We start from the raw sequence: 23,739 nt of genomic DNA on the forward strand, positions 1-23,739 counted from the left end.
TTCTCTCCCTGGTTGCAAAGTTGACATGTTGGATCTTTGGCAGGACTGTTTTTAAATTGACGTGATCTGACAGCAGTTATACACACAGAGTGAGTTGCCTGGGCTTCACAGATTGCTCTGTAAAGCTCTTTCAATGCTTCCACATTATTTGCAGAAGGAGGAATGGAAACTGCTGTGATTAGAGTGGTTGTGAATTCACTGGGTAAGTAGAAGGGCCTGCACTTCACCATTAAGAGCTCTCTGGTGATCAGTGAACCTTTACTACAGAGACATTTGTACACCATTCCTTGTTGATCTAGAATGCACAGGCCCCCCCCCCCCATCCTCAGGTCTTCTCAGAAGCAACAGCATTTCTGTGTGCCTGATAGGAAATAAAGATAGCTGGATAGCCGAATCTGGAGTGGAATCCTGGAGCCATAGTTTTGTAATTACCGGAGTGCCACAGTCCTTCATTTCCCTCTGGTTCAGATGCAGCCCCAGGTAATCCAGTTTATTTTCCAGAGATTGTGCATTTGCAAGTAAAATCATCTTTGGAGCACAGGCCTGGATGCTTTCACTTTGAGTCTTGTATGAATGCTGGTCTGCTTACCGCGCTTTCTGGTTATTGGCACACCATTTTGGACGGCTCCTTCCCTGAGTTTCTGTGGTAGGTTTCAGCTTAGTGTTAGGACGACATTTATTGTCGTATTTACACAGTATTGCCCTGATCTGATCCTCTTGCTTGGTCAACCTGCAGTGTCTGGTGTTCCTTTCATATAACAGCGTTTCCTGATCATAGACAAGATGAACAGAACAAGAGATTGCACCTTTGTTTGGAGCTTGATCATGAATGCAACCTTTTGTTTTAAAGCCTCTGTGAAGAAATGCTTTATAAAGTTATGGAGCACAGAAGTCCCTTCAGCCCATTATATCCAATTTGACAATCGTCATCTATATTAATCCCATTTAATAGCACTTGGTTTAGTGATTCAGATGCTTATTTAGTTACTGTATATGCCATTGTAGAGGACAATCCTCGAAACTATATGATAGATGTAAGACTGAAGAAGGTAGATTATTTCATATGTTTTGGAAATGTTCCTCACTTTCCAATTATTGGGAAATTATCTTCTGTGCCTTGTCTTTCGTTCTTAATATTAATTTGCCTCCTAATACTTTTTTTTGCCCTCTTTGGAATAAGGAAATCAGCTGATTTAAATTTGTCTGGGCTATACTCCCATGTTGCCCTTACTCTTCTTATTGCCATAAGAGCTATACTTATGCGATGGAAGGATGCTGTCCCTCCTACACATACTCAATGGTTATCTGATGTGATGGCATGCTGGACTCTCGAAATAATTAGATGGTATACTAATGTAATGAACCTTAATTTTCTAAATTTATGAGGTCCTTCTGTTAATTATTTTCAGAATTTATATGATTATTGGATCCCATTTTACAGTTCGGTTGTCCTTTCTTTCATGCATTAATGGAACAAATATGTTTAATCATAACTTCATAGTTATTTATAGCTATTTGTTACTATACGTTTACCTCGTTGGATATATAGTCTTGTTATTACCTTTGTATGAGCATTTATATAAACTGCATAAAAATATTAGAAAGAGGAAATTTAAATGTTCACCTTAATATCGGATCGTCCAATACACCAGATCTAAAATTCTTACCTTGCCGGTTAAGTTGCAACATCGCTGCCATCTTTCTGACGCAAACTTGTGCATACCCTATTAATTATTTATGAAATCTTAGCACTCCTCTGTAGAGTTCATCCACCCAGTTCCACTGCTGTGGCTCTGTATGGGCTTTAAGCGGCCTGATACAAGAGCTGGCAGTGGTTTACTTTGAAGTAATTTAAACCTTTTGGTGGCTTGCCCACGCAACAGGCAAACCGGCTCACGAAGTCGCGGGCAAGTCCGTGGCAGATCTGACTGTGAGATCTCCAGGAGCAGGGCAAGCCCACAGTCTGGCGGCTGAGGTCATAAAGGTCCAGGGGAGTCACAAGCGTCATCGGGTTCCAAGGGATTTAAGCACGTGCGAGAGTTCTATTAAAGTCAGTTGGTTCAACTCACTTTTGACTCTGTGTAGTTCTTTCGCTCACTGCATGCCTAGTGCAACAACATTGGTGACCCTAACAGTCCAAACATAATTTGGTCCCAACGATGTATACCAAGCAAGCAGAATGCAGTTTCACTGAAACTGCCGACTTTCTAGACCTCACAGCTGCAGGTCTGGTTTGAACAATTCCACGGCAGGCAAATCATCTCGAATGCCACAAAGTACTACTATGTGGTCAGTTCATTCGACCAGTAAACAGCAGGCCGAATCATAGACTTCATACACCAGCCACCGGTTGTGGACAGGTATGCAACCATCAAGGCCCTCCCGATCTGTACTTTTGGCCTCCTGCCATGAAGGAGATGCTGGCACCAACAGATGGCCATAAGCCATGTTTACTATTTCAAATATCTTTCTAGAGCAGATGCCAAAAGATATCCGCCTCCTCATCACTGATGACGATTTCAGTGACGCACACAAAGTAGCGGCCCGCGCAGTTATCCTGTGGCACACTGAGCAGCCTGGCGGGGCCTCCATTGACCAAGATGCTGCACCAAGTCCCGAGCCTTCCCATGCCACCACTGAAGCCAGTGACACCCGCAGTTGGTCGCGACCCCAGTTTGGACTGTTGCATATTTTTACCACCAAAATTGGGGTTCAGGAATCCACCATTGCCGCTCACCCCTGTTCTTTTCCAGGAAACACCCGGGCCACTCCCGCTAACGGCAATGGCAGATGTCCACCGTGATGGCCTCCTTACGGGGCTGACACTCCGTGCAAAAGTTCCTTGTAGTCACGTGGGTGCCTCCACTCAGCATCTTGGCCCCCTTTGAGCCACGACACCTGCACCTAGAAGTCAGGATCGGCGCTCACTGCTGCTACCAACAGCAGTATTTACACATACGGCATGCGAACCATCCTACTACATTTTGGTTTCAGCTGTTTCATCTGGTCGTTTACGCTGGCAGCACTGTCACAGCCTTTATTGGGTGTAGATTTCCTCTGGGGACACTGCCTCCTAGTGGACCTCAGACCTTGCTCGGTGAAGTCAATTTACCTGCCCCACACTTGGACTCTGTGTCTTTGTCAGGCAATGCATTTACCAGGCTACTAGTAGAGTTCTCGAACATTATTATGCCGCAGTTCTCCAGATATGCCGCTAAGCATAGTGTACAACAGCACATTCCCACTCAAGAACCACTGCTACATGACCAGACATGCAAGTTCCCGCCTGACAAACTCCACCTCGCTAAGGAATTGGTCAGTAAAATGGAGGCAACGGGGATCGTCTGGCACTCAGACAACCCGTGGGCCTCTCTGCTGCACATGGTGCCCAAGTTAGCTGGAAGATGGAGGTCATGTGGTGACTGCAGAAGGCTCAAGGACACCACCACGGCTGACCGCTACCCTGTGCCCCACATTCATACTTTACGGCCAGTTTGCATGGGGTACACATCTTCTGCAAACTCGACCTGGTTCACGGGTATCATCAGATTCATGTCCACTCCAGCGATGTCCCAAGACGGCCTTCATCACCCCAATCGGCCTATTCAAGTTCCTGTGGATCCCTTTCGGACTCAGGAACACGGCACAGACATTCAGTGGCTCATGGACTCGGTGGGGCGTGGCTTGCATTTTGTTTTCATTTACTTTGATAATATCCTGACCACCAGCCATACACATCAAGAGCTTTTGACGCACCTGCACCAACTCTGCCGCCAGCTGAATGAATACGACCTGGCCATCAACCCCGCAGAATGCCAGTTCAGGCTGTCGGCCATTGATTTCCTTGGGCACTGCATTGACCTTTAAAATGATCATTTGTTATTAAAATATTGTGATTTTAATAGCATCCACTGGTCAACGGTAAGTGCCAAATTTGGGCTAGGGTGGGGGAGGTGGTTCGTGGATATTGCTCAAATCCAACATTTCAGATGGAAATTCTGGGGATTGTCCTACACAGTTGTCCTATATAACAGCATATATAGTACTTCAATGTTGCGACAATACCTCTCTCCACCATCCTCTAAATCTGTTACCTATTACCCTAAACTCTGCCCTCTTAATTTAAAAAACCTCTGCTATGCTAAAAAGTTTCCTACTATCCTATCTTTATCCTTCATTATTTTGTATTCCATGATAGGTCTTTGGTTTAAAAAAAAACCCAATCCATGTAGTTGTTCTTCATAATGAAATACCCACAGGCAACATCTTGGTAAATCTCTGCAACCCCTCCAATGCTGTGGTAACCAAACTGTATACCGTTGGTCCCCACATTGCAAAAATTTGCTCTTATGGGTCTTTTTAAACATTAACCCTTTCCTATTTTTCACCGTTTAACAAGTATATTAGTTTTCTGTTATGTTCACTGGTGATTTTTAATATCATTTCCATATTCCATCTGCCTTGTTTCCACCCATCTGGCACAGCTGTCAATGGGAGGATGATCTGTGTATTCTCACCTTTTGTTTACTGTCCAATAACCAATTCTATGTGCTCATTTGGCAACATATTTTGTGAAGGTCAGGGCATGTATCTGTTTTGTAAAGTAGCAAGCCATTGATGGGCAAACCAGCATGAATGTAAAACCATGTCTGACCTCTGACTGTTCCAATCCTCTTCTGAACAGAATTTTAAAACCATTTATGCGAAACTATTACAGGAAGCAAGATTATGTATGTATTGCTTTTATTCTATTGTGCAGCACTAGGTTTTTGAGTGCTTTCCACTGGAATTTTAACAAAAGTGTGACTAGGCATCACAGGGGCAGCAATTTAAAAAAATAATTGTTCTGAGGGTTGCATAAGGCCTTGAAAATAATGTGACATTGCACACTGAAGTGGAGGGCTGAGAGTTAAAGAGCCCAATCATGCTTGGTCCAAGGCATGGGAACCTAAAATTGCCACCTTATTTCAAGTGGTGCTCTATTCTACGATTTATTCGAAATTAATTTGACTTAACCTTTAAAATTCATGTGTGTAGGTTGTGTCTACATTATAACAGCTTGCATTTAACGTCCCATCACTCCATTTATTTGTTTCTTTTTTGAACCATTCATGCATTCGTTTGAACTTTTGTATTGAAAGAAGTTTCCTAGTTAGATTGGGGAGTAAGATTCTCAAATGATACAGTTGTCATTTGGATGGGATGTTATCAATGACCTTTGGAAAGGAGTATTAGTCTATTGATGATACAAAATAATAATAAAAATATTAAAAAGAAATAAACTCAGAAGGGAAAAAAGTTTTAACAGAAGCTGCTTTTTGTTGTTACAAAAAATATTCTGAAGTTGAAAATTAATGATTTACTGAGGTTTTGGGAAGTGAATATTGTGGAAAGGTAATTTACAGCAATATTGTAAATTAAGTGCAGGACTATGAAGTTTATGTAGAGAGGAACAAGTCAGTTGTAAAATGAAATTTCTAGCTGGGGTAATGAAAACCTAACACAAATCAATGAGAGATCAATGTGACCTTTGGTTACTTCGATCTCACTATGACCTTCGCTACCCATCAGTAACTGGGTGTGTCATGAAAACATTTTTTTACACACCACAGTTAATACAGTAGACTGATTTTGAACTGTTCAACTTTAATCATTAAAATGCTAAGGAACTCAGCAGGTTTGACTTTGTGCATTGAACGAGTTTTACAGCATCTGCCGACTTGTTTACTTCATCTTTAATCTTTTTTTGATTGTGATTTCTAAAAACTTTTCTTGTTTCAACTGTTAACAGATTCAATTTAAGATATTTTACGAACTCCTATATATTGTGTGTGTTTTTGTTTTGTATTAGATGTTTTCTATATGTAGTGAATATCAAAGAATAGCTCTCTTAATCTTTCCACAGTTTGCCAAGAGCAGCGACTTTGAGTGAACAATTTCAGTACTTTGTACCAACAACCAACCCAAAATAAATCTCCAAATCAACACATCGAGCCAACATAACACGGAACAGTAGAGGTCTTCTGCACTTCCAGAGCAGGTTGAATGCACTCACAGTTCAGAGCAAGAATCATGAATAGATTAATTAGATTCAGAAAAGTGAACGTGGCAAACAGTTTAACTAAATCCCTACAGCAGCAGAATATAAATGCATTGTCTAAAACCTATGCGACAAAGGCACCAGCATTCAACTACATAATAGTGGGAGCAGGTTCCGCAGGATGCGTTTTGGCAAACCGTCTTTCTGAAGACCCCAGCGATTCGGTGCTCCTTTTGGAAGCAGGGCCTAAAGATACGCTATTGAGCAGCAAACGACTGATGTGGAAAATCCATATGCCAGCTGCCTTGATCTTCAATCTCTGTGATGATAAGTACAACTGGTGTTACCAAACTACTGCTCAAAAACACATGAATAACCGTGTGTTATACTGGCCTAGAGGTCGTGTTTGGGGAGGATCGTCGTCTTTGAATGCAATGGTATATGTCCGTGGACATGCAGAGGATTACAATCGATGGGAGAAACAAGGTGCGACTGGTTGGGATTATGAACACTGCCTTCCATATTTTAGGAAAGCACAATGCCACGAGCTGGGGGCTGACCAGTATAGAGGGGGAAACGGACCATTACATGTATCACGGGGAAAGACAAATCATCCTCTTCATGTTGGTTTTCTTGAAGCTGGGCAACAAGCTGGATATCCGTTTACTGATGACATGAATGGATTTCAGCAGGAGGGAGTTGGTTGGATGGATATGACCATTTACAAAGGTATTGCCATTTAATTATTTCTCACTTATTTTGTCCAAATTGATAATTTAAAGAATTGGCAGAAACATAATGTAACACTCTTGTAATTGTGGAAATGTACAGGACAAATTTATCATCTTTTTTTGAAGATTGGTACAAATTGAGCCAAGTGCAACATACCTAAAGTCGTGAACCTTTTTTATAGATGCAGAGCAAGTGGCACCTCATTAGTCCACGTAGATGGCAATGCATTTGATAATACAACCCTGAACAGTACTTTTGCAAGGCAGCTTCAAAAAGCCCATTTTGCTGACAGTATCTGAAAGTTTGTGTAATGGAAACACATCCGGGGAAGATAAGGCCATAGGTCACTTTTCATGTAGACTGTGATTCAATGTCCCTTTATATAAATAAAGTAATAGCTGTGTGTCTTCATTTGTGTATCTCACTTGCTGTTCTAATGCTGACCCAATTACCATGTGCCCTGCCTCTGTCCTCCGCAATGTTTGGGCCAAAGACACTTTTTTTTATTTGCCCCGGTGCTCCACAGTTTTAAATTTGTATTCAAACAATTCACATGTGATCAAAGTGCACATTCCAGATTTTATTAAAGGTTATTCATGTACATTTTGGTTTGACCATGTGGAAATTACAACACTTTTTAAAATATTTTTGTTGATTTTGTAGAGAGAAATATTACAATTGTCTACACACTAGTTTCATAACTTATGAATATAATACAATGCCGAATATAAATCATGTGATTTATACACTGTCTGGTAAACAGTACTTGAATAAAGTAGAAATTCCCTTATAAAAACCATCTCATATTCTAATATGGCATATTCATTGTGGTTATCTAATTGAACTAATCTCTTCTGCTTAAAATGGAAAATTTTTAAAAAAGTAAAGACCCCCACCCACTCCCATTCTAATCCTACTCCTCCCACTAAACATGGTCACCAGCAAATAATATGTAAAGAATTTTCAGGCTCAGCTCCCGGACATCAGACAGGAAATCCTCAGAGCGTCCCAGCCTATATATTCAAATTTTGATAAAATGGGCCCCATTTCTTGTCAAGTTCAACCTTGATCTCTTTAATGCTATATCTAATTTTCTCCAACCTCAAACAAGATAATAATGTCCTATATCCATTGCACGTGAGTTGGTGCTGAGCTATCTTTCCATTTCATCAAAATTTCTCATCTGGCTGTCAATGAGGTAAAAGCTACTATTTTTAAAATTAAATTCAAGGAAAAAATTTCACCTAGAGAAAGCAATAAAAGGGCACGGTTCCACTTTAATCCTAAGAATCTCTGATAAAGTTTTGAAAAATTGTTCCCAAAATTCCCAGAATACATGAATCAGAGAGGCCTCAAAGATTTTACATTTATCACATAGTGGATCAATATCACAACAATAAAAGATAGTTTAACTTTATGCATATGTATTTTATGTTCCACTTTAAATTGTATTAAACAATGTTGTGCACAGAATGAATTATTATTAATCAGATCAAGCATGATATCCCCATCTTTGCCTGGAATTGATATATTCAAATCTCATTCCCATTAATTTTTTTTATTGAAAATTTTATTTGAAATATTGCAGACTCAAACTTTACAAACATCACAGGGAATCACTCCTCCCCTTTTACAGATTGGTTTATATCGAGAATTTATATTTACCCCCCATCCCATCCTCCCCCCACCTTTCATCCCCCTCCTCCCACCCCAACATTAACTAAGAGAGACATCTATCAATTACTAAAGATAACAATGCAAAATACACTTGAAAAAAGGGGGAGGGGTATTTCCATTCATTTTTAATTCCCTTCCCTGAACATGTTCTTAGAACCATCAAATTATCATAAATTATTGCTATAATTCACCATGAGAAAATTTTGAATCAAACAGTAAATCAAGGTCATTAGTTTTAGGAATCTGAGAAAAAGTAGGAAGGTTTAGACTGAGCAAAATGCCTAACTTGTAGGATTCTGAAATAATGCCTGTTAGGAAGGTTGAATTGAACTGTTAGTTGTTCAAATGAAGCAGAATTACCTTGATTGTACAGACGTCTAAAACATTTTATACCCAATCCAACCCACTCCTTGAAACCTGAATCTGATAGATGGTTGAAAAACATCTTTATAATAGGGCTAGCAAGAGAAACATTGAGATAGCCAAAGAATTTCCTAAATTTTTCAGGTTATCTGTCAGTTTCGAAAAGGAAAAGGGCAAAGACGAACCTAAAACTGCCAGCATAGCTAAATTTTTAGAAAAACTCAGTTCCATTTCTACTCAAGAAAGATGAACATCTGAAGTATCAAAATGTATTAGCAATAATACATTTTATATATTGACTGCCCAATAGTAATACAGTATAACTCCGATTATCCAAAATGTTGGATTAACGTTTTTTTGGAGAACTGGCCACTTTGAAAAAAAAGAGCCCAGTAGCAACAGCAAATTTCTTGTTCCAGTGTTTAAAATACAATAAAAAATAAGGGAAGGCTTTTTAAGCATTAAAATATTTTTTTTTTCTCACCAAAAAAAATGCTGGCCGCTGATGATCACCGACACCTCCCCACCAAGGTGCCTGAGCTCTGCCCGTCAGCCCGAGGTCCCTGGTCAGTTCGGCACCAAAAAAATGTCAGATGAATGAGGATTTCTGATTTGTTTCAGATATACTCATTTATCCAAAATTTTTATAAATTTTCAGACTAATGAGGATTTTGGAGAATTGGAGTTGTGCTGTATCTAAAATTTTGAAGAGATAAGCTCCCATTCCTTTTGGTCCTTTGAAGGTAGGTCTTATTTATATGGGGCTGTTTACCGTGCCATATATTACGAGGAAATAATCAAATCCAATGAATTAAAATAAGTGTCGGGAATGAAAATTAGTAAAGATTGAAACATATGCAAACATTTAGGAAAGATGTTCATTCTAATTGCATTAATACGTCTAATCATTTTCATACATTAGAGTGACCATCCCAACATCAACTTTTTAGTCTCATTAATTAGCCCTAAAATATTTTCTTTCAATAAGTTTTTACAATTTCTTGTAATTGCGATTCCCAAATACTTGAATTTACCTTTAACTATTTTAAAAGGGAAATTAGCAAAGATTGCTGAAAGCCCTTTTATAGGTAGTTAACCATATAACCATTTACGGAGCAGAAACAGGCCATGTTGGCCTTTCGAGTCCGCACCGGTTCACTGATTTTGTGCGCCCTTCTTCAGGCATTGGTCCCGGTAGAACTTCGTTCAATAACGATGGGTGAATTCAATAGATCTCTTGTCGAGAAAGAAATGGAGAGCTTTGAGACCTTCTGTTTGGGGGATGGAGGTGTTGTTACAACAGTTTTTATACATAGTTCCCCCATTTCAGGACACTGTAATGCTTGGGAGATTTAGCTTCACAGGTGTGTATGAGTACTCCAGAATTTTTAATTCCTTCAATGGTGCAGGTATAAGAGAGGCTTGCTTCTAAGATTTTGATCACTTTCGAGTCTGTAGTTGTCATTTTTCAACATGAGGTCGAGAGTGGTGCCAATGTAAGTCAAAAAAGTTATTTTGAGGCTGAAAATCAAGAATAAAACAGTAATAGATAGACTCAAACCTTAGGATTACCAAAGTCCACTGTTTGGAACATCATTAAGAAGAAAGAGCGTACTGGTGAGCTCAGTACTCACAAGAAGATCTCCACTGCTGATGACGGAAGAATTCTCATCATAATGAAGAAAAATTCCTGAACACCTGCACGACAGATCAGAAGCACTCCTCAGGAGGCAGATGCTGATGCGTAAATGACTAATGTCTGCAGAGGACTTCATGAACAGAAATACAGAGATGACACTACAAGATGCAAACCACTAGTTAGCCACAGAAACAGGATGGCCTGATCATATTTTGTCAAGAAGTACTTATAAGTGCCTGGAAAATTCTGGAGAAAAGGTCTTGTGGACAGATGAGACCAAAATTAACCTGTATCAGATTGATGGCAATAACAAAGTGTGGAGGTGTAGAGGAATCATACCCCCTCATCTGTGAAACCCGATGACATGTATGGCCACCACAGGTATTGGATGCACTTATCTCCATTGATGATGTAACTGCTGATGGCAGTAACAAAATGAATTCTGAGGTGTATAGAAACATCTCAAGTTCGAGCAAATGCCTCTAAACTCATTGGACGGAACTTCATCCTACAGCAAGACAATGATCCCAAATATACTGCGAAAGCAAGAAAGACATTTTTCAAAGCTAAAAACGGGAAAATTCTTGGATGGCCAAGTCTAAACCTAATCTGATCTAAATCCAATTGAGTGTATGAAAGAGAAAATTTAAGGTGGGGTGGGGGGGAATCTGAAACAAGCAGAAGCTAAAGATGGCTGCAGTAGAGGCCTGGCAGACCATCACCAGAGAAGATGCTCAGCACCTGGTGATATCTATGAATCAGACTTCAAGCAGTAATTGCATGCAAGGGATATGCAACAAAGTACTAAACATGACTGCTTTATGTCCCAAATAATATGGTGCCCTGAAATGAGGAGACTACTAGTATGTTTTAAAAAAACTGTACTGAAAATTCTACATGGTCAAACCAAATAACCTTGAATAAAATCTGGAATGTTCACTTTATTCATATGTGAATTATTTTACTACAAATTTAAAACTGGAGCACAGGGGAAAATTATGGGGAAAAAAAAGGTCTTTGTCCTAAACATGGGGGCACTGCAGCTAGATTAATGATGAGTGATGAGATTTTTGTACACCTTGGTACTCCCTGATTGTCTTTCCCATCTCTTTGATTATAATGGTAATGGTTGCTTTTGAGCAAAAACTTCATTTCTTATCCTCAACATCATGGTATTTTAAAAAAAATAATTTTAGACCTTTCCTGCAGTAAATAGTTGGTAATATTTGAATTACTACTGTGCAGGATTGGAAAGAAGAATAAGTTCATAATTAATTTACATTTTTTGGAAGCAAAGCATTTTTAAAAATTATCAACACTGATAAATAAATAGCCTTCTATTACCAAAATATAATATGTACTGTGATTGTTATTTTTCCCCAAAATGATTGAAGGGAAATAAAAACTTGTATTTGATGAAAATATTCGGGATCTCAGGATGTCTAAAAGCATTTCATAGTCCTTTAATTATTCTTGAAGTGCAGTGCAGTGACAATTATATGCAAAAATAGCTTTCTTTTGCATGGCAGAATTCAAGGGTTCTTGATGTAAATGAACTTTATTGGTGTTGATTGAAGATCGCCCATTGGTCAGAACAGAGGTACAGTTTTCCAATCTTCCCTGACAAATGTTATAAAATCTTTTGCAGCCATCTGCAAATCAGACAATTTTTTTTTAGTTATTCTGTGGAGTAACTCTTATTAAATCTATATCTGTATTAAAGGAAAGTAATTTTGTTTGTTGGGCTTGAAGAAATACTTGTGGGTATGAATCAGACAAACCAAAAAGAATAACAGTAATTTGCTGACTTACTGTTCCAAAAAGTTCCCAATTTTAAAGTTCATGACTACTTTTGGTGAGATTAGGTAAAAAGAACAGGATCTGTGGGATCATGTTTCCCACCATGGTAAATATTTGTGCTGCGTCTTTTGAAGCAATAAACTGTCCCAAGGATTTTTAAAATTTTAATATTTGTGCTGCGTCTTTTGAAGCAATAAACTGTCCCAAGGATTTTTAAAATTTTAATGTCTTTTACAGGTACAGTACAGTAACAGCCCATGAGCCTGTACTACCCAAATACGGCAATTAACCTATAAACCCCGCACATTTTTGAGGTTATATTTATGAATTATCAAACATAAGTTAGATCCGAGCTTAGAAGGGGATGTTACGATAAATGACAAATGTTTGTTCAAAGTATCAAATTTGGAGGAGTGCTTGAAACAAGGAGGATAGGTGAAAGGTTTTGGAAGGAAAACAGAAAGCTAAGGGTCTTGGGTGTGAAAACAACACCTATTGGTGACATAATTAACAATCATAATATTAATTTCAATGATGATGCCAAGGCCTTTGTATAGCACCTTCTGAAATGTTTCTTGGAATCCAGTAGATATCCCATTTCCCTCATTTACCCTTAATATTACTCGATCAAAACTTGCAGTTAGTTAGACACATTTGCTTCTTACAACAATTCAGAATGCATTGGGGAATACTGATGTCTCTGATTGTAGGGTTTGAGTTCATTAAAGAAGGTATGGAATGAGGGAAAGGATGGTGGCTGTGGTGGATTAAAATATAGGTATGAATATTTTGAAATTCAGTTGGGAAAATGATCAGCAAGTGCAAACATGAGATAGGACCTGGTATGAGTGTGGACATGGGCAGCAAAGGTTTGTATGATCTCTAGTTATGGTAGAAGTTCAAGGCCACCCAAAAGAGGATATAAATTGGATCGGATAGAGGTAAGAATGGACTTCAGTAAGAATTTCAACTCTGGATGAGCTAAGGTGAGTAGTTTGGCAATTGTTACAGAAATGGAAATAATCATTCAAGTGGAGCAGAATCATCTACTTCAGTCTGTAAGAGGAGGGAGAGAAAGGGATGGAATTATTGGCTAAGTATTGGACTCTGGTAAGATTTCAGTCTTTCCATCAATTAATCAAATGCATATTTAATAGTTAGAATGCTGATTCTATCCACTGTCCTTTTCATTTGGATAACTGCTTTCTTCTGTGGGTGTATCTTCCTGAAGTATTTGGCTGCCTTACTGCCATTTCTTGGAGGGAAAAAAGAATAAAAATAATCTGAGGCCACCCTATTCATCTATGTTTTGTAATGACTGATAATGTTTTTCTCCAGAATTATTGCAGTTAATGTTTATCCTAATGTAGATGATGTCTTTGGCTCTGTCCTTTAAAGTTATAAAAGATCATTGATCCAATATATAATGAGTATTGGATGTGAGATGTTATTTGAGCTGCAGACTTTCTGGAAATTGCCTTAAGCTGCTGAAGTTTTGATTATTGCTGCAATGTAAACTAGACTAAGAATGATTCCTGGGATTAATCCTGGCAAATTGCCCAAGGAGTGAAATAAACTAAACCAGAGAAAATTGACACGAGATTACAATGTACCTATGAATGAGGTTGTACAAGGGTGTATTGGAAGGAAATTGAGAAGGTTACTGTTTTGGAAATGCATATTGATCATGACTTGAAATTTACAAAATTGGAAATCTGGAGATCTGACTTTAAAATATCAGTTTCTTTTTACTTACAGCATCTTGATGTCCTATTCCATTGTGGTGTTTAAAAGGCATTCTATTTCGTATTATTTTAATAATGTTTGCATGTGCTTTAAGCCAGTCAATGTCAAGATCAGAGACTCTGCCTTTACATTTGGTCAGAGCAGTTCTCGTCAAATAGTTTAAGATGCACCTAATCACAGGCCAGATAATCTTGTACAGCCCAACCTTGTTAGTTGGCCACATAAAACTGAGTGGAATCATAATTAGTTGAAGAGGAACCACTAATGTTATAGCAGCTTGACTGCCAGTTGTGAAGAGCCGCTCTCTCTGACAAGCAACAGACGACTTCCTGCCTGTGGATGTGCCTTTTCTACATTTTGGCACGACAGCCTCAGTTTCCTTTATGTGGGGGAAGGGTGGTATGGGTCTGAGCTGAACTTTGAAAGCTAGTTAGAGTTTCTGGTGTACTGAATATTAAATGAACTGGCCTGGACAAGAGTTGTTCAGCACTGAAATGGGTCCTTCAGCTTACCATGTCTAAGCTGACATTTTTGACCATTTCCACTGATTCCATTTGCCCACATGCTTGCAAATCTGTTGAAAATAAGATTAGTACTGTAATGCTTACCATGGGGCATATTTGTTTTCAGGGTTTCATCAAAGTTGGTAATGCATGTTTTTTTTTTCTTCTTTGACCATTGTATATAAACTAAACTCTTGTAACAATAGTTGGTATTTTTACTGAAACTACTTCTTTATTTCAGGACAGAGATGGAATGCAGCTAGCGCATATTTGCGCCCTAGTTTCACACGCAGCAACTTAACAGCAGAAGTGAAAACACTTGTAACCAAAATTTTATTTGATGGCACCAAAGCTGTTGGAGTTGAATATGTTCAAGGTGGATTAACAAAAAAGGTATCTTGGCATTTATTTTTGTGGCATTTGTGAATTCTGCTTTAATCTTTTGCATCTGAGGGTGGCACGGTTGGCATAGCGGTTAGCCTGTGACTTTAAAGGAAGTGGGAAATATCTCATACTCTGGATCCCAGTTCTGGTCACAAACATACCTACCTGCTTTTCTGTACCCTGTGTCCAAACACAGTATGGCTGCATGCCGGCCAGCACTCCCGACCTCGGCCCCTGTTGCACCCTGGCCTCCCACCTCTGTGTTTGTGCCCTGCTTATACACTAGTCTCTTGGTTTATGTTCCAGACTCAAGTAAATCAGTTGCCAGACCCTCACTGGTTTTCTATCGTTTCAATAATCTGCTTTCGGGGCGTGGCTATGTGAAGGATCTAGACAGATATGCCTTGGATGAGCTCTCCATGAAGAGTTTTAAAAAGACGGTTTAAAAGTTTCAATTGAAGAATTTTTGCAGTGTGAATGACAAAATGAACACCAAGAAGCCAAGATAGCAAAAAACAAAATCAGAAGAGAGACCGACTCAGCTAGGAATGTTGAACGGAATCTCCCACAAGAGTGATCTTGGGGTTGGCTGAACCCAGCAGTGCTCGTGGGGGAGGCGGGGGGTGGGGGGGGGGGGTGGCAGTGCGAGACCTGAATATAATCCTGCATAAGATGGAGAATTTATGCAATAATTTCATGGTTGTTGAAACCATAATAAGAGATATGTCAGAGAAGATGACTGAATTTAAAGTGGCAATTAAGGAATTAACGCAAGTTGACTTGGTTAAAATGCAAGAAAAGCTGAAAGCTGTAGAAGAGGACGCGAAGAAGTGGGACTTCGATAAACAAGCTATGCTGGATGAGATTGACCACATGGAGAATTTTAGTAGATGTAATAACGTTTGGATTATTGGCTTAAAGGGAGAGACTCGGTGAGCTTCTTTGAATCTTGGATTCCACGAATGTTTGTCAATGGAAAACTACCAATAGAAAGAGCTTATCGTATCCTCAGATCCAGAAGACCTGACGAGCAGCGATCATGGCCAATCCTAGTAAGACTTTTGAGTTACGGGGATAGGAAGCAGTTTTGGAAGCAGCATTTGATTACTCCAAGCAACACAATGGCCCTCATAAAATCAACAGCAGAAAGGTGCTATTCTTTCAAGACTTTACTCCAACGAAGGAGTTTTTTTTTTCCTTTCAGCAAAGGAAGGAGTTTGATGATTAAAAAAAGGAAACTGCGGTCAAAAATATCAAATACTCTATGATATATCCTGCAACACTTAGGGTCAAAGTAATAGACGGGAATCAATGTTTTATCAAAACTAAAGAAGAAGTGAAAGAATTTCTACGAAGATTAAAGATGTTAAACAAGAAGACAAAGAAGGGTGTTTACAATGGGACCAAGTAAAAAGTGTGTTTTTTTGAACCGACTTGTCGCCTCACAGTTCGGCGGGCAGCAACCTCCTTTGAAGAAGACCGCAGAGCCCACCTCACTGACAAAAGACAAAGGAGGATAAACCCAACACCCAACCCCAACCCACCAATTTTCCCTTGCAACCGTGTCTGCCTGTCCCGCATCGGACTTGTCAGCCACAAACGAGCCTGCAGCTGACGTGGACATTACCCCTCCGTAAATCTTCGTCCGCGAAGCCAAGCCAAAGAAGAAGAAGATTGAAATTTGCATGGAAAACTCAAGAAAGAGCGAGAACTTGGTAAAAATAGTAGGAGGGAGGAGACATTGGTCTAAGGGGGAATAATGGCACTGGAAGAGGAGCAGTTTTGCAATATGATGCTAAAGGGAGGGGTTCTTCTTTCTCGGAAGATTTTGTGGGCTTTTTTGTTGCTTGGGATTTTTTGTTTATGTCACTGTCAGAGCAAGGGCACTATGCATGTTTTTTAAAGGGGAAAGATCACTACTACATGAATAATTGAAAAGGTTTTGTGCTGAACAATATTTGTTTAAGAACTGGTATGGATACAAATTTACTAGTCTGAATGGGCTAAATGGGTCATTGAAAAAGAAAAGGGTCTTGGCACATTTAAAAAATCTAAAGGTAGATGTAAAAACTTACATTAGACCATTTATTAGACCATTCACCATTAACCTTAACTATTGCAGTAGTGGAAAAACAAGAAAATGTGTACAGATGGTGTCTTAATGCCACATTGTTGAAAAGGACAGTCTCTGCAAGTTTATTAAGAAACAGAACTATTTTGTAAGACAAATCTCTCTTCCACCTCAGTTCTGTTAATAATTTAAGGATCTGTTGATGTCTCTTATAATGGATGTGCTGGTCTGGGCAGTGGAGACTCAGACTCTGCTGGACTCTTTTTCAACAGCTATTATTAGAATTGCCAAAAAAAAACAAGGACCTATTAAAAACCTCATCATATAGACCTATCTCACTTTGAATACTGATTATTAAGATACTGGCGAAAGTGTTAGCAAATAGACTGGGACAATATTTACCTAAATTGATACATCCAGATTTGGTGGGATTTGTTAAAAGAAGACACTGTTCAAATAGTCTGGGTAGGCTATTTACTGAATTCCAGTTTAACAGTGACCCTTTTTTATTCCAAGCTTTGGAGAAAATTGGAATAGGTAGAATATTCATAAATTGGATAAATCTCTCTACAAAAACCACAAGCAAAAATTATAACTAATAGTCAAATGTCAGTAGTTTTCCCTCTGAGAAGATCGAGTAGACAGGGGTCCCCATACCCAGTACTTTTTATCCTTGTGATTGAACGGCTGGTGGAGATTATAAGGAAAGATCCGGATATTAAAGGCTTCAAAGTTGGACAAGAAGAACATGAAATCAGCCTTACTTGTTGATGATGTGGTACAATATTTATCTGACCTGGCTCAGTCTCTGAAGAAATTACAAACAACACTAGAAAAATATGGAAGAGTTTCAGGTTATAAAATTAACATGGATAAAAGTGATATAATGCCATTGACGAACTTTGATTATGAAAGATATCAAAAAGGAAGTCGATTGAAATGGAAAGTAGATGGAATTAAATTCTTAGGAATAATGACAGATGTATTGGAGGATTTGAGCCATGCTTTTTGCTTCAGCTTTGAACATTGCTTTTTACTTTTGCAGCCTTTGCTTCTGCGAGGCTGAGAACCTGCTTGTGTTTTAGAATCAGCAGACATAAGCTAAATTCCACCATGGGGCCCAGAGATGCAGTTATCTGACGAAAGGACATCTGTGTACCAAGAACATTTAATCTTCCTGCCTGCTTTGGTCACAGACTGTCAGAGGCCTAGCCTTGATGCAATGTTTTGGTCACAGACTGTCAGAGGCCTAGCTTTGACACAAAAAAAACCATTGAATTCAAAGTGATAAGCTGAAGGTTGTGTTATTCGATAGAAGCCTAGGCATGCTAGCTTGCTCGCTTATCTTTCTTTCTGTGTTGGGAATAGGTGCTTGAGTAAGCAGGTTTTGGGTAATATAAGCCATGGTCCCGCTGCTGAAGTTTGAGACTCTCTGAGAGGTGGCAACATCTTTCAGCAAGAAGAAGAACTTCGAGAGTCCAGCCAACGTCCCGTCCCGGTCGGGGGAGGTGGAGAATCTGCTACTGGCGCCCCGATAACCTACTACAAGTGTGCGGTCATTGCCCCGCTTCGGCAGTTGGGACCAGTCCAGGCGTTGATAAGTATAATTGGGAAGGGCTTGCATATTGTAGTTTGATATCAGCTTTAGAATTTGTAATAAAGATTTGTCTACACTGAAGTGCTCTTGGCTTGTGTGTCTATTTTCTTTCGGTAGCTCAAACACTGTGACCAATCTAAAATGAACAAATTGAGAGGTACAAGTTTACCCAGGACAATTGGCGTAGTCAGCAGGATTGGTCTCAAGATGTTTCGCCGAAAGAAAGAGGTGAGCCCTGAGCAGTTCTTGATTCCGGGATGGACTTCCAAAGACAATAGGTTTGGCATGTTGGCCAATACCCTGTCTTTGTTGGGACCACCCATTAGTTGGGATGAGAAATTAGATTCATCAAGTGCGCCTCTGGGAGAGCGGGTTGCCACTCTCCTTTGAGAAAGTAAATTTCCTGTTAAAAAGGGAACGCTGACAGATGGTTTTTGACAGCTGGCCACAGCCTTACGCCACTCCGTTCAGCGTGAAGCAGAATCTGTTCAGCGAGAAGTAGAATCCCAGCACAAGAGAGAGCAACTAGATGAGGAGCTAGAAGCCATGCGATAACACTGTTCCATGATGAGCGAGATTGTTCACACCAGTCAGGACCGAGCCAAAGAATGGGAGGATAAGCATGTCCAAACGATCTGCCGCAATATTAAACTCCGGCAGCAGCTCTGTGCAGGAAAGGAAAGGCATGGAGTAGAACCCGATGCACATCGTATTCGTGCCATGATAAGGAATGGCGACGATCCTGATGTAATTGATGATGGGGACGGGAATATCTGGAATGATGACAATGGTAATAATGCAGATAGTCCTCAGCATGTGCCTAACATACTACCATCTCCACCTGCTGTTCACGCCCGCCCCGTAAGGCTGCGAATTTTCCAAACAGACGGAGAAGGAGAGGGGTGGAATGTAACTGACGAGATTGAAGAGGTAGGTGATCCCCTGATCTCACAAGAGGACCCAGGGGAAGGTACCCAAACCCCTGCTTGTGCATTGAACCTACAGAATTTGTACAAATTCTACTTCCCTGTTAGGGAAGGATTTGTAGAAATGGAAAGACTTGCCCTTTTACTTTGATAGGAAGGGTAAACTATGTCAAAAATGAAAGTGATGCCAAGATTACGATCTCTTTTCCAATCGCTGTCTATTTCTTTACTGAAAAATGCCTTTAAATTACTAGATAATTGTATTAGGGAATTCCTATAGAACAATAAGGTGCCAGGAATATCGCTGGATAAATTAACAAGGGATTTAAAACTAGGAGGACTTAGGCCACGTAATTTTATGAGGTAATATTTGTTAGCATAAGCCAGATTTATTTCCCATCTTTCTTTGAAGAAGGCAGCCCCCTCTCCCTTGGATTTGAATGAAATTATTCTCAATGAAAGAGTGGGCAGCGAAGGATTTTATTTATAAGTGGAGTGTTCAGTCAATAACAAAAAAAAGGATAATTCTTTATTTATACATGTGATTAGAGAAAGGCAAGAAATCAATGAGTGTATTGGGGAAAAAAAAGCAGGGATATCATTGAGAGCTCCATTATATAAGAATATGTAACAGAATATTAAACTCCTGGTATGACAAAGGAATAAGATAGATTGAAGACTGCTATGCAGAGGGGATTCTTATGTGTTTTGATCAACTAAAACAGAAATATGGAGTAGCTAATGGGACTTTCTTCTGTTTCCTCCAGCTAAGGTTGTTCATGAGAGAAAGATGGGGGCCAATGTTTGTCCCACCTGAAATTAGTGAAACCGAACGAACAGTCTGGCTGGGGAATACATCTAAATTCATAACTATGCTCTCCAGAGAGAAAATGCAAAACCAGGTTCTCAGAGGTCAAGGAAGAGATGGGAGTCAGATTGAGGTGTTGTAATATCAGAAAGATGTTGGTCTGATTGGTGTTTGGATAGTAATACACCAATAATAAATGCAAGATATGGATTCGTTCAGTATAACTTGTATCTTATGTCACAGAAGCTACATTGGAGATGAGTTTGGGATGTAGGATTGAAACAGGGACGTTTTTACATGCTACATGGTCATGTGTGAAGGTGAGGCCATTTGGCAGGATATTGCGGAAATATTAACAAGGATAAGAGGGGTGACCTTTGCAGATGACCCAGAGCTTTATCTTTTGGGTAATTTTATTGAAATAAGTAATAAATTCCAAATTTATTTTGTCAAAGTAGCTTTAGTGGTGGCTAAGAAGTCAGACTCTTCATTATTCATAGCCTGATGGATTGCAGAGATGAATTGTTGCATACCTATGGATAAAATTACATTCAATCTAAAAAATAAGTGTGATAAATTTGTAAAGATTTGGCAGCCATGTTTGGCTTGTGTTTTAATAATGATAATAATAGAGGATGTTACAATATCTTCTTTTCTTTTTCTTTGGCTTGGCTTCGCAGACGAAGATTTATGGAGGGGGTAAATGTCCACATCAGCTGCAGGCTCGTTTGTGGCTGACAAGTCCGATGCGGGACAGGCAGACACGGTTGCAGCGGTTGTAGGGGAAAATTGGTTGGTTGGGGTTGGGTGTTGGGTTTTTCCTCCTTTGCCTTTTGTCAGTGAGGTGGGCTCTTCGGTCTTCTTCAAAGGAGGTTGCTGCCCGCCAAACTGTGAGGCGCCAAGATGCACGGTTTGAGGCGATATCAGCCCACTGGCGGTGGTCAATGTGGCAGGCACCAAGAGATTTCTTTAGGCAGTCCTTGTACCTTTTCTTTGGTGCACCTCTGTCACGGTGGCCAGTGGAGAGCTAGCCATATAACACGATCTTGGGAAGGCGATGGTCCTCCATTCTGGAGACGTGACCCACCCAGCGCAGCTGGATCTTCAGCACCGTGGACTCAATGCTGTCGACCTCTGCCATCTCGAGTACTTCGACGTTAGGGATGAAAGCGCTCCAATGAATGTTGAGGATGGAGCGGAGACAACGCTGGTGGAAGCGTTCTAGGAGCCGTAGGTGATGCCGGTAGAGGACCCATGATTCGGAGCCGAACAGGAGTGTGGGTATGACAACGGCTCTGTATACGCTAATCTTTGTGAGGTTTTTCAGTTGGTTGTTTTTCCAGACTCTTTTGTGTAGTCTTCCAAAGGTGCTATTTGCCTTGGCGAGTCTGTTGTCTATCTCGTTGTCGATCCTTGCATCTGATGAAATGGTGCAGCCGAGATAGGTAAACTGGTTGACCGTTTTGAGTTTTGTGTGTCCGATGGAGATGTGGGGGGGCTGGTAGTCATGATGGAGGACCTCAGTTTTCTTCAGGCTGACTTCCAGGCCAAACATTTTGGCAGTTTCCGCAAAACAGGACGTCAAGCGCTGAAGAGCTGGCTCTGAATGGGCAACTAAAGTGGCATCGTCTGCAAAGAGTAGTTCACAGACAAGTTTCTCTTGTGTCTTGGTGTGAGCTTGCAGGCGCCTCAGATTGAAGAGACTGCCATCCGTGCGGTACCAGATGTAAACAGCGTCTTCATTGTTGAGGTCTTTCATGCTGAAGAAGATTGAAAAGAGGGTTGGTGCGAGAACACAGCCTTGCTTCACGCCATTGTTAATGGAGAAGGGTTCAGAGAGCTCATTGCTGTATCTGACCCGACCTTGTTGGTTTTCGTGCAGTTGGATAATCATGTTGAGGAACTTTGGGGGGCATCCGATGGGCTCTAGTATTTAACAAAGCCCTTTCCTGCTCACGGTGTCGAAGGCTTTTGTGAGGTCAACAAAGGTGATGTAGAGTCCTTTGTTTTGTTCTCTGCACTTTTCTTGGAGCTGTCTGAGGGCAAAGACCATGTCAGTAGTTCCTCTGTTTGCGCGAAAGCCGCACTGTGATTCTGGGAGAATATTCTCGGCGACACTAGGTATTATTCTATTTAGGAGAATCCTAGCGAAGATTTTGCCTGCAATGGAGAGCAGCGTGATTCCCCTGTAGTTTGAGCAGTCTGATTTCTCGCCTTTGTTTTTGTACAGGGTGATGATGGTGGCATCACGAAGGTCCTGAGGCAGTTTTCCTTGGTCCCAACAAAGCTTGAAAAACTCATGCAGTTTGACATGCAGAGTTTTGCCGCCAGCCTTCCAGACCTCTGGGGGGATTCCATCCATACCTGCTGCTTTGCCACTTTTCAGTTGTTCGATTGCCTTATATGTCTCATCCTGGGTGAGGACCTCATCCAGCTCTAGCCTTAGGGGCTGTTGAGGGAGCTGGAGCAGGGCGGAATCTTGGACTGAGCGGTTGGCACTGAAAAGAGATTGGAAGTGTTCTGACCATCGGTTGAGGATGGAGATCTTGTCGCTGAGGAGGACTTTGCCGTCTGAGCTGCGCAGCGGGCTTTGGACTTGGGGTGAGGGGCCGTACACAGCCTTTAGAGCCTCGTAGAAACCCCTGAAGTCGCAAATGTCTGCGCAGAGCTGGGTTCGCTTGGCGAGGCTAGTCCACCACTCATTTTGGATCTCCCGGAGTTTGCGCTGAAGATGGCTGCATGCGCGACGGAAGGCTTGTTTCTTCTCTGGACAGGACGGCTTTGTAAGGTGAGCCTGGTGGGCAGCTCACTTCTTTGCCAGCAGCTCCTGGATTTCCTGGCTGTTTTCGTCGAACCAGTCCTTGTTTTTCCTGGAGGAGAAGCCCAGTACCTCTTCAGTGGATTGCAGTATGGTAGTCTTCAACTGATCCCAGAGGGTTTCAGGGGACGGGTCCGTGAGGCGGATTGCATCGTCAAGCCTTGCTTTGAGGTTTGCCTGGAAGTTTCCTCTCGCTTCATCTGACTGCAGGTTTCCAACATTGAACCTCTTTCTGGGGGCTTTACTGTTCCTGGGCTTTGGCTTGAAGTGAAGGTTGAGCTTGCAGCGAACCAGCCGGTGGTCAGTGTGGCATTCCGCGCTGGGCATGACCCTGGTGTGGAGCACATCTCGTTTGTCACTTTCTCGCACCAGGATGTAGTCCAGGAGAAGCCAGTGTTTGGATCGGGGATGCATCCAGGTAGTCTTAAGGCTGTCCCTCTGCTGAAAAAGGGTGTTTGTAATGACAAGCCGCTGTTCTGCGCAGAGCTCCAACAGGAGGCGCCCATTGTCGTTGCACTTGCCGACGCCATGCTTGCCCAGGATTCCTGGCCAGGTTTCTGAGTCTTTGCCGACGCGAGCGTTGAAGTCGCCAAGGATGACAACCTTGTCGGCTGTAGGGGTGCGTTGGATGAGGT

The 23,739-nt window shown here is 40.8% G+C and overlaps 1 protein-coding gene across 13 annotated transcripts in view; it reads left to right on the plus strand.

Moving 5' to 3' along the window:
* chdh (choline dehydrogenase) overlaps positions 1-23,739 on the plus strand; it is a 58,588-nt gene that overhangs the window by 8,745 nt on the left and 26,104 nt on the right. For 11 of the 13 annotated variants that reach the window (XM_069939699.1, XM_069939697.1, XM_069939700.1 and 8 more), the window contains 2 exons: positions 5,906-6,769; positions 14,742-14,893. In XM_069939699.1, the coding sequence (XP_069795800.1) occupies positions 6,046-6,769; positions 14,742-14,893 (876 nt within the window). In that variant the 5' untranslated portion in view covers positions 5,906-6,045. Of the gene's footprint in view, positions 1-2,082; positions 2,361-3,021; positions 3,922-5,905; positions 6,770-14,741; positions 14,894-23,739 lie in introns of those variants that run through there. The other 2 variants (XM_069939710.1, XM_069939708.1) reach the window with 2 other exon arrangements.

Source organism: Narcine bancroftii, chromosome 5 (assembly GCF_036971445.1).
Source record: "Narcine bancroftii isolate sNarBan1 chromosome 5, sNarBan1.hap1, whole genome shotgun sequence".
Classification (NCBI taxonomy): domain Eukaryota; kingdom Metazoa; phylum Chordata; class Chondrichthyes; order Torpediniformes; family Narcinidae; genus Narcine; species Narcine bancroftii.